General features: G+C 37.9%; 1 protein-coding gene across 1 annotated transcript; it reads left to right on the top strand.

Annotated features, from left to right (window-relative positions):
* The first annotated feature begins 7,289 nt into the window (after positions 1–7,289).
* Positions 7,290–8,110, top strand: LOC147077808 (protein CFDP2-like). Its single transcript, XM_085940082.1, has 2 exons — positions 7,290–7,656; positions 7,797–8,110. Exons 1-2 carry the CDS (start codon positions 7,290–7,292, stop codon positions 8,108–8,110), a joined length of 681 nt encoding a protein of 226 aa, XP_085796208.1.
* Positions 8,111–14,071: the final 5,961 nt, after the last annotated feature.

Consider the following 14,071-nt stretch of genomic DNA (forward strand, 5'->3'; position numbering starts at 1 on the left):
TCTGAAATAATTTCGAATTACGAATTAAAGGTATGGTTTTGCATGAAAATAATGTTCCAAGGGACTTTTTTTACACGAAAATTTCGAATTACGGCGAATTTCGAATTATCCGTGTTTTTATTAACGAGGTTTTACTGTGCATTCAAATTGTGGATCAAACTTATCCTATGGTCACTATTATAGAAGAATATTTTTATAGGTCACCAAAAGTAATTTTTTTGTATAAACAAATGATTAAACAATTATTATGGATGAAAATTCATCTGAATCGAAAAATATCTAAATATATATTATTATGGTTTTCAAACAAAGTTATTTTTGTTTTTGTATCCATTTGTATCCAGCTGTTTCGGACTATAAACCCATCTTCGGAATGATCAACTGTAACGTATTAATAACTATAACGTTCCGAAGATGGGTTGATGGTGGAATTAACAAAAATAACTCTATTTCGAAACCAATATAAAGGACTTCTACCATGTAGAGGCCGGTCCAATTAATATGCAATATATTTATATTTTATCAGTATTTGATTCCACAGTTCATAATACCTAGTTCAGACCAAGAATATCCGTAGTGAACAATGTTATCCATCTGTGGTAGAGTACAAAAAATGGAAATTGAATAATATTCATAAACAGTTGTACAACTTTCCAATAGTTTTTAGACAATGTTAATTTGTTCATGCTCAGATATATCTTGACTAGGTATAATGATTCTGCTGTAAGTGAAACTGGTACTGATTGTGTAAAGAGACGCGTACATGTATGTTTTTTATAATCTACGATTTTTTGTGAAATGCATAGTCAATTTTGGTTAACATGAATTAAATATCTACACTACAATTTTATTATACTGAAACAATTTCAGTGTCTGAGAATTGGGAAACTATTATTTTAACCTACTAGCTGTTCCTTTAACAATTTTTATTTAAGAAATCAGACTTAACTAGCTACATAATGACAACTCTTATAATCTTAGCATAGTGAAAATAGTTTGTAATAAAAAATTAATGCATTGTAAATAAACTTCATCTTGATTAATTAGATTTAAGTATATTCCAAATTTAATCCAATTGTGTAATTCTATACAGATAAATTATCATGCTTTCATATAACAATGGAAGCATTTAACTTTTCATGATGTGTACTATTGGGAAGAAAATATACCTAATATGTTGAAGATGTATAATGTCACAACATATTTTTTTCCAGTAATCTTTAAAATGACAATATCAGTTCTGCAAGACAGAATTACTTATTAACATGCAATAGAGATACCATTATCGTGATTTTGTTGACATAACGTATTTGCAATATGTTTATCAGCTATATTCTTGGTTGCAGAGTTCAAATGAAGTTACGTTACTTCATTTTACTACAATAAAACTTACAAATCTAGTACCATATTGTTAAGTAGATTCGATTACATATTGGCTAGACCAAATCAAGCTATTTTTGTCGTCTGTGCAATTCTTTGCCATCTCAATTCAAACACATAATTTAACAATACTTTGCGTGTGATTTAAATTTTTGTTACTTACTGCAAAGTTTGCCTTTGATGCCAAGAAAAGAATTTTAGTTTTCAACAATATTAAGTATTACAAAATTGTACGAGGAAACCTTGAAATAATGTATAAAAAATAATCTGTATTACCTAGTTGAAATAAATTATTTTTTTGGAACAAATTGGTTATTTTTCTATGTGCCTGAAAAAAAAGCCAGGTACATATTCACAATGTGTCAACTGGAAATTTGTCGGTGCATGCTATGTCTAAATCCGATAACAAAAACGCACTAGAAAAATAATGTACATTCTATAATCAACATGTCATATAAACGATTTCAGTGCGTATTACAATAATTATTCATACAGTTATTACAATACAAATTTACAGGAGAGGAAAAAAAAAACAAAAACAATTTAAACTTGTAGGCCACACTCACTCAGAAACACTTGGATACACTGGAACACCTTGGTATTCGGCCGAGCCAAAAATATCGCAAGATCCAGTGGCAATTGGAGCTTTTGTTTACTTAGATCTTTTAGAAGCCACTGTCTCTGGGTATCATACCGAGGACATTGCCAAAATACATGATAGTGGGGTGTGTATTTCCGCCAATCACTGCAAAAATGCCTTCAGCTGTGATATAATAGTAAAGCTATAGTTCTATGACTCATAATTTCAAGACAATAGTTACACCTCTCAATTAGACACATTGTGAATAGGTAGGCACCTATGTCAAAATAGTATTAATACCTTTTGGATATAGGATGGTATATAAATTTAAATCTAGGCCAGGGGTTCACAAACTTTTTCATACAGACAGTTACAGAGACATCAAGTCACACGGACACACTTTGTGAACGCCTGGTTTAGGCATATAATCAGTGGCGGCCGGTGGTCTTTACATCGCAAACCCTTGTCGTAAGTATTTATCTTCTAATCTTCTCCAAAACGATTGTGTTAAATATTGTCTGTTGAATGAGTTGTATATTAAGCAACGTGAGTAATATTATGTATGGCTCACACCATATGTGATATATTTGATGTATTTAACATCATTAAGTGTGAAAATCCGAAATTTCATTGCTATTTATGATCATTTTCAAGATGTCATACTCAGGATAACATTACCATCCCATGCATCCACTCTAATCGTTCTCTCTGTGCAGAAAGCGAAATACAAACAAAAGCATTATAGGTATAGACAGTGGCGGCCGGTGGTCTTCAGAATAACATTTTCTGGTAGTGTGCAATGGTTTACCTTCTATAAAGAGAAGATCTTCTTCTTTCACCCTGTCACGACCCAGCATTGGGGCATAGGGCAAGCACAAGTTCGCGCCACTTTCCTCGGTCCATCGCCAACTCTTGCGCCTCCCGCCATGTCAGACCTGCAGCACGTAGGTCGCTTTTGTGGCACCGCTGCAGGGTGAGGGAGGGCCGGCCATGGCGACAGAACCCTTGAGGCTGTGCCATGAGGGTACGAAGTGTCACACTCTTTGGCGGCATCCGGAACACGTGTCCTAGCTATGTAAGGTCGTAAAGCGTCTTTTCATGATTACCTCAATCACCGTAGGCTGCCGTGTTCTCTTACCGACTTCTCAGAAGGTAAATTAAATATGTCTTTGTTTATTTAAACTATTTCTCAAAAAGTTTTTGAACAGCTAGAATGATTTAATATCAATAAAGAAATATAAATGTCAGTTTATGGCTTAACGCTCTGAGCGAACAATGCGTCAGCCAAATAAATAACCGGTGATGTGTTTTTTTATTATTTTGAATGTATTTGAGTGGTTTAGAAATAAACGCGGCAGTTTGTATTTTCGTAAAATGTTGGCGATTCATTAAAAATGTTAACTGTAAAATTGTTAAAAATTAACTCGCCAACATTGTTATAAAACAAACTGGCGTTTTTGTTTCTAAAGTCCTTCGTTTCGTGCGCAGATCTAAAAGTGTGTAAAAAATTCTACACAAACGCCACTACAGGAACATTCGACCACCGTTTATGCCAAGGGTCGGCATCATGCCCAAGTTTTTGACTTCTAAAGTATAGAAGAGAGTATTTTTAACGCTCCGTCTTCAAACAGAGCAATCTATACAAGAAATGATAGTCACTCTGGTGACCACACGAAATTAAACAATATGACACAATAATATCTTACTTACATAATTTGCGATCCCGATTTCTCGAACAATCTAACAAGAGTCTAACCACTCTAACCCCACACCTATTTCATTCACTGCCATTACTTCTTAAAGATGCACTTAACTAAGACCAATACAATTTTTCACAAATTAACATGATGAGGTATACAAAGTCCAGTTTAGTGTCCTAAACAACCTAACCTAACCTAAAGTTTCAAATTGTACTGGAATGTTTGTTGTGCCTATGCGTAAATTTGATCGTATTCTGGGTGCCTTTTTGTGTAATGGTTTATTAGGACGCACTCCCTAAAAGCCTAAAAGGACTGTTAATGTACATTTTAAACATATTATATTGTTTTCACGTTCCATGTTGAAATACGATTTTTTCCAAGACTCTTTATATTCACGAATTCGGACCTTCTTTACATTTTTGGCTACTTATTTTATTTAAATTCAAGCACGGACAGTCAAATGATTTGTTGTGAGCCAGGTAGGCATGCAAAGATTGTATGTGATTAGTGCAGTGTTTCCCAACCTTATTTGTGCCATGCCCCACTTCAACGCTTCAAAAATCTCCGTACTCCCCCTATCAAAATTTCATAGTTAACTAATAAATTCTGAAAAAAATGAATTGCTTAAAATAAAAAAAAATCTCCACAGTTTGTGAACAAAACGACTTTTTTCAGTAACATATCATTTACAGCGCTAAAGCGCCGCATTCAACTAAATATTATGATGGGAATGGCAACAGTAATTTTCTCGAAAAGTCATGGTTGCAACATAAAAAAAATATTATCGAAAATGCATTTTTTAACAAAAAATGTACCAAATATGTAATGATTTGCACATTGCCCCCCAAAACATTCAAATCCTCCCCCGGTGGGGCGTACGCCCCACGTTGGGAAACACTGGATTAGTGCATACCGATTATGTAACATGCGGTATAAATAAACTGAAATTAACTATTAACAGAACTGCTCACAAACAATATATTTTTGCACTGGGGGGTTACCCTATTTGGCCTATTTCAATACACAATACCACTATTGTTCTTAGCCTACCTTAAATTTTATGTCTTACTCATAAAAAATGAATATGCGTGGCAAAGATAATATACGAAAAAAATGTACTAACTAATAAATACATATTTGTTTGGTAACTATTTTATTATGTTTAATTACGGTATTTCGTATACTTGTAATAATTATTTTAGTTTACCTATTGTTAGATGACTTGGGTGGTTGAAATGAAACACTCGGTCTTTTCAACAGAGATCCGTTTAATGCAATAGACGACAGAAATATGGGTTGAGTTATTGTTTATTAACAACGACAGATTCAATTCTGGAGTTACACATGAAAAGAACAAACAAAATTAAGTAAAATGTTACATAAATCCAATTGACAAAAATACATCCAATTAAGACATAGTCGTTGGGTTATAAATCAGTTATAGCATAGATCATATTACAGTAGGGACGCATCAAATAACAAATGGAAATCTTATTATTATAAAGAAAAATTACACACTAATTTAATCCTATATAATGTGTCCAATATAGGGCTTCGTTTGAGAGTACTGGGACAAAGATACCCAGTATGACAACCACAGGTTGAACCTCTAGAGAATTGGCTACACGAAGCTGCTTACCAATGCTCGAATCTGTCCTTTACCAGAGACAGGAGAGCTTCCTGATTTTCTGAAGGGGAATATTTTATTTTTAAGAATTATTATGTTGTATTAACGAACCACAGGTGGCAGTGGTATTTGCGAATAAAATTATATTAATTCAAAGTCAAGGATTGGAAGCCTTTAAACACTCGCTAGCCGTCCCGGTCTGATTATATTGGCCGTTAAACAAACCAGGGACAAACGGAACCCTATATATATATGTATATATATTTGATGAAATATTGTGCCACAAAACTCGCCAATTATAGAATCATTGCGTACGGTGAAATACCCTTCTGCGGATGGGAAGAGAGGCTCAGTTCCTCAGAAATTACCCCAATATCGTTAATTTATTTAATAAGACTAGTTTATACACGTGCAATAACGAAATGGATAAAAAATATGAAAAGGCAATCTAAACACATACATCGAGACATAGAAACGGGAGGGGTGGCGCCTTAGGTAAATATGCCTCTGTCTTATTTTTATAGATGGCAGTATGGTCGGTAAATCGATAATCACTGCAGTAGTTTCAAACCAGACGAGCGTCGCACGATAAATTTCAATACAGTAATTATTCGATTTAGACATTAATTAACACATTATGGCACAATATAACATATCGTAGTACTACGGGTCTTAATTATACATCACACTAACCGGATAATCTTAATTTTTAAACATGTGAATGAGAATATAAAAACACTAATGTCGAGAATTAATTTAAAAACAATTACGAAATAGACATCGTAATGTCGATGGCTGGAGGTGATAAATCTATCTCGATTAAGCGGGAAACATACAAATAAAACAGGGATACAACGATTAAAAATGAAGAGGATGCTATAAACAATGAAATAACTAAATAATGATAATTATAACAATGATGATTTCAATTAGAATTGATTTAATAGTAGCAGGGCATGGTTTTAATGTTAGCCAACACAATGTAGAGCATTGATTTGAAATAACTTGGATGAATCGACGCGAAACAAACTGATCGCCGAGAGGTATTAATATACAGCGTAAAAAGAAGAAACAATAATTAAGGTGACGCATCAGTGAAACGCCAAATAATTTTCAACTGTACGCGCGACGAAATTTTGGACTCGCTGCCATTCAGTGAGAGAATGTTGACCCAGGAACACGTCACTTTGCTGCGTGATGGCGACGGGTCAATTAATTCTAAAATCGTGTAAAGATGACTAAAAACGTTACCCATTTACTTTAAAAAGAAAACATATCAATGAATATATTATTATTGTTACTAATAGAACAATAAACAGAACATAAAATGGACGTATGTTGGATTTATATGACAAATAATATTTCGTTTGACAGGCGTCATTTTCACCCGCCACCCGCAATCCGCGCATCGCCTAGCAACGATCTTTTTAGACCGTGCCTCAACTAATGCATGGCCTTAATAATAATTAAAAACAAAACTAATGGCAACTGGAATTAATTTTACACCAACAGGGCATGGCTTTAATATTTAACCCCAATGAGAGGCTCTGGGGTCTAACGGGGTAGTGCATGCGTACCGCATGACACTGTATCCTGATAGTGTCGCATAGCCTCTCCTACTCAATTCCTATCTCTACCTCCACGTGGTGAACCCTGGAAACCTGAGCAACTACACCTAAGATCAGGTAGTCAATCCTGGTGGAAGGTGTAGTCAGGGCTAACGGAGTAGGAAGAAATGGCCCTCCGAAAAGGGGGTTGGGCGTGGGGCTAACAACCTCATCCCGTAAAAAAACACATTGTTACGAAACCACAACAACAGCCTCGGAAACCGGACACTAAACTCAGACAACCTGGCAAACGCTTTAAGGAAATACGATTTGGAACATGGAATACATTATCACTCTATCGACCAGGAGCACTTAAACTCCTTACAGAACAACTCATCAAATACCAATGTGATATTACGGCCCTACAGGAGATGCGATGGATAGGTCAAGGAGTGATGGAGAAACGAGACTACACTATACTTTATAGCTGCCATGATAGTGAACATCACTTTGGGACTGGATTCATCGTAAGCAAACGAGTGAAACATTTAATTATTGGGTTCGAACCAGTCAATCCAAGGATCATGCGACTGCAAATTAAAGGAAGTTTCTTCAATTACTCATTTATAAGTGTACATGCAGAGGATAAGTCGGATGAGGAAAAAGAGGACTTCTACGATGCATTAGAAAGCACGTACAACAGTTGCCCAAATCACGATGTGAAAATAATACTCGGTGATCTAAATGCCAAAATAGGATGGGAGGAGATCTACACTGCCATTGTCGGAAAACATAGTCTTCACAATGAAAGTAATGATAATGGTACCCGACTAATTAACTGTGCAGCGTCACTAAATATGGTTATTGGTAGCACAATGTTTCCCCGTAAGGATATATATAAGGGAACTTGGAAATCTCCGGATGGGTGCACAATAAACCAAAAATAGATCATATTTTGATAGACAACAGGCACAGATCGGATCTAATGAGCGTCCGGACATACAGAGGAGCTCATTTCCTAGTGTGTGGAAAAGTTAGAGAAAAGATCTCAAACACCAAAAAGGAAATGGGAGCAAGAGCAAAACCCTTTGACACAGAGAAACTGAAGATTCCGCAGGAACTGGCTCGGTACCAGGAGAGCTTGAACACTCACCTGAGCGACAATGTTGAGGTTGGAGACCATGAAGAGGTGAATCAACACTGGGAAGAGTGCAAGACTGCAATAGTATCCTCAGCTAATGATACCTTAGGACGTCGAAAAACAGGTGAACGATAAGAATGGTTTGACGAAGATTGCCGCGAAGTCACTACGAGAAAGAATGAGGCTTACTTAATGATGCTACAGAAAAAAACATGGGCATCAGACGATGAGTATAAAAAGCGCCGGCGTGACGAAAAGAAACTACACAAGAAAAAGAAACGTGATTATTTAAAAAAGGAAATGATCCTACTCCAAGAACACTATAAAGCCCAAGAAAGTCGGCTGTTCTATAGAAAGATAAATAATGTTAGGAAGGGTTTCAAGCCTCGTATCACAATGTGCAAGGATGACAATGGCATGATACTCACAGAAAAGCACCGTATTCTTGCCTGGTGGGTGGGTTTCTTTGATCATCATTTAAATACACCCCATAATGATGCCGGCAACACTAACATTAATACTCATGACCAGGAATCAGTACAAAGTGGCATGGATGATAACGAAGAACCACCGACATTAAATGAGGTAAAAGGTGCCATGTCAAGGTTAAAAACAAACAAATCGCCTGGAATAGATAACCTACAGAGTGAATTAATAAAATGTGGGGGAGAAAACCTGCTCAAACATTTACATAGCCTAATCCACCAAGTATGGACTTCAGAAAAGATGCCAGAGGAGTGGAAGGATGGGCTGATTTGTCCCCTGCACAAGAAAGGAGACCAACTAGAATGTAGTAACTACAGAGGGGTGACACTCCTTAACTCTGCATATAAACTGTTGTCGATTCTGATATTCCAGCGGCTGGAACCCATTGTAGAAGGAATACTCAGGCACTACCAACGAGGCTTTCGACGAGGGAGATCATGTTGATACCGCCTAAACCATGGCATCCTCAGAGGATCCAAGGCCACGAGGCCTGAATCATCATTGGGCTGATTCATGCAAACATGAACAGATCGACTGCGAGACAAATTTCTAGCCCGTAAGCAAATAGTAATTATTAATATCATTTTTTTAATATTATTACCTACATTTCATCCAATTTTGACCAATATTGGAAGCAAAGTTCCCAGCCATACAATGTACCTAGCACCTAGAATATCTGATTTGAGATTACTTTGAAAAAAATATGTATTTGTACCTAGTTCAAATATTTCAAAATATGTAGCTAAGCTAGTAATAATTCCAAGAAATTCACAGCCCCTTTCCAAAGCATGTACCTAGAAAAGGTCTGAAATATGAGACCTGAGGTACCTACTTACAAGCCAGGTACATATGCCAGAGGCTGTTTTTGTCATTTGTCAGAGATAGAATAATTGTGAATTGTTTGTTGGGTATTATTACTACCTACTCTGCCCTACCAGCCCCTATTAGGGTCATTCGGGTTTTGGTCTCTGCGGACGTCGGCTGTGGCGCCGCGCTCCCGGCGTCACTGCCATTTTAAATTTAATTTTTTTTTTTAAATATTTTTTTTTGTTAAATATTTTGTACGCTGTACTTTATTGTATTTATATTTCGAACAATAAACGCCCTGTTTTCGCCTGTACTTCCGCGTTGTCAATCAACATAAACATGTTCCCGAAAGAAGAAGCAGACGATATCACCGTGACATTCATCATCAGGGGGGTCCAGCGCATTTACCTACACCCCCCCCCCTTTCGGAGGTAACAATGTGTTACTCAAATATTCACTCTAAGGCAGATTCTAGAAAAGACAACTGAATTCAATATTAACACGTATCACCTGTTCATCGATTTTAAGGCAGCTTATGATAGCATTAATCGATACCGGTTATACGAAGCAATGCGAGAATTTGAAATTCCGACGAAAATAATTAAACTTGCAGAGATGACAATGACACCAGTACAATGCCGGGTAAGGCTTCAAGCGGAAATATCCGAGCCATTTGTATCACTGAATGGCCTAAGGCAAGGTGACGCTCTGCAGTGGCGCACCCAGGATTTAATATTGGGGGGGGCCCAAGGAGGAGAATGTAAATTAGTCCCATAGGCTCTTTTTCTTCTTCACAGCCTAATTTCTCGTTGTCTATTCCACTCGGTGTACCTACACCATGGTCCCCACATCCTGAAACGGGCCCTCAGGCTAGGATATTTGGCGGCCCCCCTACCTACCGCTAAGATTAAAGGCAGTGTGAAACACTACATTGACGTTTTTCAAATTGTGTTTTAGTTCAAATTAAGGGTACTTATACAGTGAATTATTGGCGATTTTCAATACATCCACTTTGCGACTTTTTTTACTATTAAAGTTAATTTATGTGTGTTTATCTCACTTATCTGGTCAACCCGACACGCCGGGCCCCCAGGCTAGAGCCCTGTCAGCCCTCCCCAGCCATGACCTACACCACTCCGGAATTCGGGCGGACACCGAGAATTTTTTGACAGTTCCATTAGGGATTGGGTTTCTAAAAAAACCTGAGATTAGTGTTTCGAAATTTTTGTGTTAGAAATTAAAATCTAAGAAATTCTTCTAAAAAGGGTGCTGGAGAATTACAAATCATTTTTTTGCCAGTGTTTTTATTTGTCTAAGCCCAAAGGTTTATTGGCTTTCAATGGTTAAAATCATTCTGATAATTTTCATGTTTGGGGGGTGTCAGGGCCCCTTGCCCCCCTCCCCCTGGGTGCGCCACTGTAACCACCTCACTTCAGTGTGAAAAAGCAAACATTCGTACTTAGCTTCCATAGAAATGCAAAGTTTTTTTTAAAAGTGCCTGTTTTTAAAGGTCTGGATTTGATGAAATTTACCATATTGGTCTAGTACAGGTTTTAGCACTGCGGTAATGTTTTCGAAACTATAGATTCCCTGTGTAAATAAAACAGTGCGTAGATATAATGTTAGGGTTTCTTGTCTTTGCGAGGGTAACAAATCCTTTAAATGAGCCTAACATTGACGGAGCACCATCCATACAAATTCCTCCATGATATTTTAGATTGTTCTAAATACGAAGAAATAGTATCAAAATCATCTTGTCATGTCGTACCCTCGGTGAGTTCTTTGCAGCATTGCAGCATAGATATTGATCCACTATTTTGTTTTCATTTATGAAACGAAAACCTGTGAGGCCAGCGGTAGACGCGTGCGATCGATTTGGCAACATCGAAATCACATTAGATCTTTCATCGGCTTTCATAATTTCACGAAGGACTTTTTCGTTTTTCGCTATTTCGCGGATTTTTCTGCTTTTACCGTTATTTTCGCGGTGAACTTGCAACAAGCCAGGTTAAGAACCACTGGTCTAGAGCCACAATATTTATGCTGAATTTCACCGAAAAAAATGTTTTTTTTTTTAATTTACACCACCACCGACTATGGTGGGCATGGCCCCCACATCATGAATGTTTGGCGGGCCCCCTTACCTATCACCAGGTTTAAGGGGAATGTGATGTTCGACAGTAGTGTTCCCAAATGGTATTCCGTGGATTTAACTATATTGTTAAATAATTCCCTTGAATTCTTGATTTGTCGGACCTCATATCATATTATCGATCGTTATCATACTATGAACCACTGGTCGCGACCCCCTCTTGTGGTAGCCAAGTAGCATTTGACCCTTCGATATTGGATAAATAACATTTTTCTATAAACACTTGTAATATAAAATGATACACGTGAATCATAATATTTCATCATACTTCATATTTTTTATGTTAATTTTGATGAAGTAGTATAGCACCACATGCGATTTTTTTTTTATAATATAACAAATTTCTGGTGTGTGTTTATCTCACAATTAGACGAGCCGCCACGCCGGGCCCCTTAAGCCCGGGCCCCCAGGCTGTAGCCCTGTCAGCACATGGTGGTGGGTGTAGTCGTACTTTTCGCCGAATTTTTATCGTCGATTTTGGGTTTTTTAATAGTGAAGTTCCAAAATATGAATTGAAAATGGAAAAAAAGTATTATTGCATTTAACTTATAGGTACACAAATCTACCCAACAGAACACAGCCTAATTTCTCGTTTATGGAACTTTTGTCTATTGCACTCGGTGTACACCACTCCGGAATTCGGGTGGACACCGAGAATTTTTTGACATTTCTATTAGAGATTGAGTTTCTAAAAAAACCCGACATAAGTGTTTCAAAATTTTTGTGCTAGAAATTAAAATCTAAGAAATTTTTCTAGAGGGTGCTGGAGAATTTCAAATCATATTTTTGCCGTGTTTTTATTTGTCTAATCTATTGGCTTTCAATTTCAATGTTTTTGGGGGGGCCAAGTCCCCTTGCCCCCCCCCCTGGGTGCGCCACTGACGCTCTGGCATGCCTTCTTTTCAATATTGCGCTAGAAAAGGCGATACGGGATGCAAAGATTGATGCCCGTGGCAGCGGCACGATATTTACTAAGCCTGTGCAGCTGCTGGCGTATGCTGATGATATCAACATCATTGCCATATCAGAATTGGCGCTGAAAAAGGCATTCACAGCACTAGAAGCCTCTGCCAAAAGAATGGGTTTACAAATAAACGAGGCAAAAACTAAATACATGCCTGTCTATGTCACACCACGAGAAGTCGCACCAAAGTTAGATATTGGTGCATACAAGTTTGATACGGTCGACAGTTTCATATACCTTGGATCTCTTGTAACTCGACATAATGATATTACAGAAGAAATCAACAAGAGAATCATGTCTGCGAATAAATGCTACTTTGGTCTGTTAAGACATTTTAAGACATCTCGCCAACTAAAAGCACTCTTTACAAGACACTTGTAAAGCCAGTGCTCACCTACGCATCGGAAACCTGGACATTAACTCTGCGAAATGAACGAGCCCTAAACGTCTTTGAAAGAAAAATTCTTTATTATTAAAGATTGGGAGACTGCGATGGCTAGGTCATATGCACCATATGAATGATAATGAACCGGCAAAGAGAGTGATGTCCAGCAATCCAAGAGGGAGGCCAAAGATTCGCTGGTTAGATGAAGCTGCCAGTGACTGCCGTATTCTAGGGGTACCAAATTGGAAAGCGGCCACACTGGATAGGGACAGGTAGAGGGAGCTGTTAGAGGAGGCCAGGACCCACACCGGGTTGTCGCACCTGTGATGATGATGATGAATGAGAGGCACTATTTTGAAATAAATTTACATGAATTTGGCACGAAATCAAAGGGAAAGACGAAAGCTAGTATTAGTTAGGTTATAAACAAAGAAGAAATCAGCAGTGAATATCGATACAGTGTACTCTAGGTTTGGGCGGCGTGCTGCTGGGTGGTGCCGTCGGAACCTTCGTATGAAGGTGCTGTGGAGACCCAGGTGAGGTCCTTGAAACGTCGGGGAAGAAGAGAGAGATTCTTCACGTTGCGCCGGCTCATTTAAAGCCACCTTCGTGCCGCCAGAACGGAGGGAGTGTTCTACCGGCGGCCGTGGATTCCGCTATCCACCGCGAGATGTCGCTAGGATGACCGTTTTTGAGATTCGTTGGCCGCGGCGGGGAAAGTTTGATATTCGAAAGATGCCGGCGTATTTATTATCGCCAGCCATTCAAACGTTAATTAGGTATTTACAATTTTAAGTCGACTGGAGTGGATATTCGAGCGGTCATGTCTAGTTCCCGAGATCTGGGAGCGTCAGGTTTCTCGCTAGTACGTGTGTCTTTTTTTTATCGGATGCTTCATTTTTTCGCTTTGCGTAATGCAGCAGGTACTTCGGGCCTGGGGTAGCACTGACCTTGATATGTTCCCGATGCGCCGCTTTCTCGAAACAACCGTTAACCTTGGTCTAAGTTGCACCCTGTTCAGTGCAGGGGTAAACAACCGTACCGCGATAGGGGTTGCACGTATTTATTTGGTGACACTATCTATTATAATTAAATAATATTATGTTTCTCAGAAATAAAACATTATAAAAGAATCACACGGAATAATTACAGTCATATTAACGTGATGCTATAAATGTGAATAATGACAAACTTAATTGAATCTAAAAGAAGTTTGTGTTTCGATAGCTCACTAATCATCTAATAGGTACTGTCAACTTCAGTGTTTCCCTCTCCACTAAACACTTGCGAACGGAATGATTT

Source organism: Rhyacophila brunnea, unplaced genomic scaffold (genome assembly GCF_057557595.1).
Source record: "Rhyacophila brunnea isolate RB1 unplaced genomic scaffold, BYU_Rbru_1.0 scaffold_12, whole genome shotgun sequence".
In the NCBI taxonomy this organism is placed as follows: domain Eukaryota; kingdom Metazoa; phylum Arthropoda; class Insecta; order Trichoptera; family Rhyacophilidae; genus Rhyacophila; species Rhyacophila brunnea.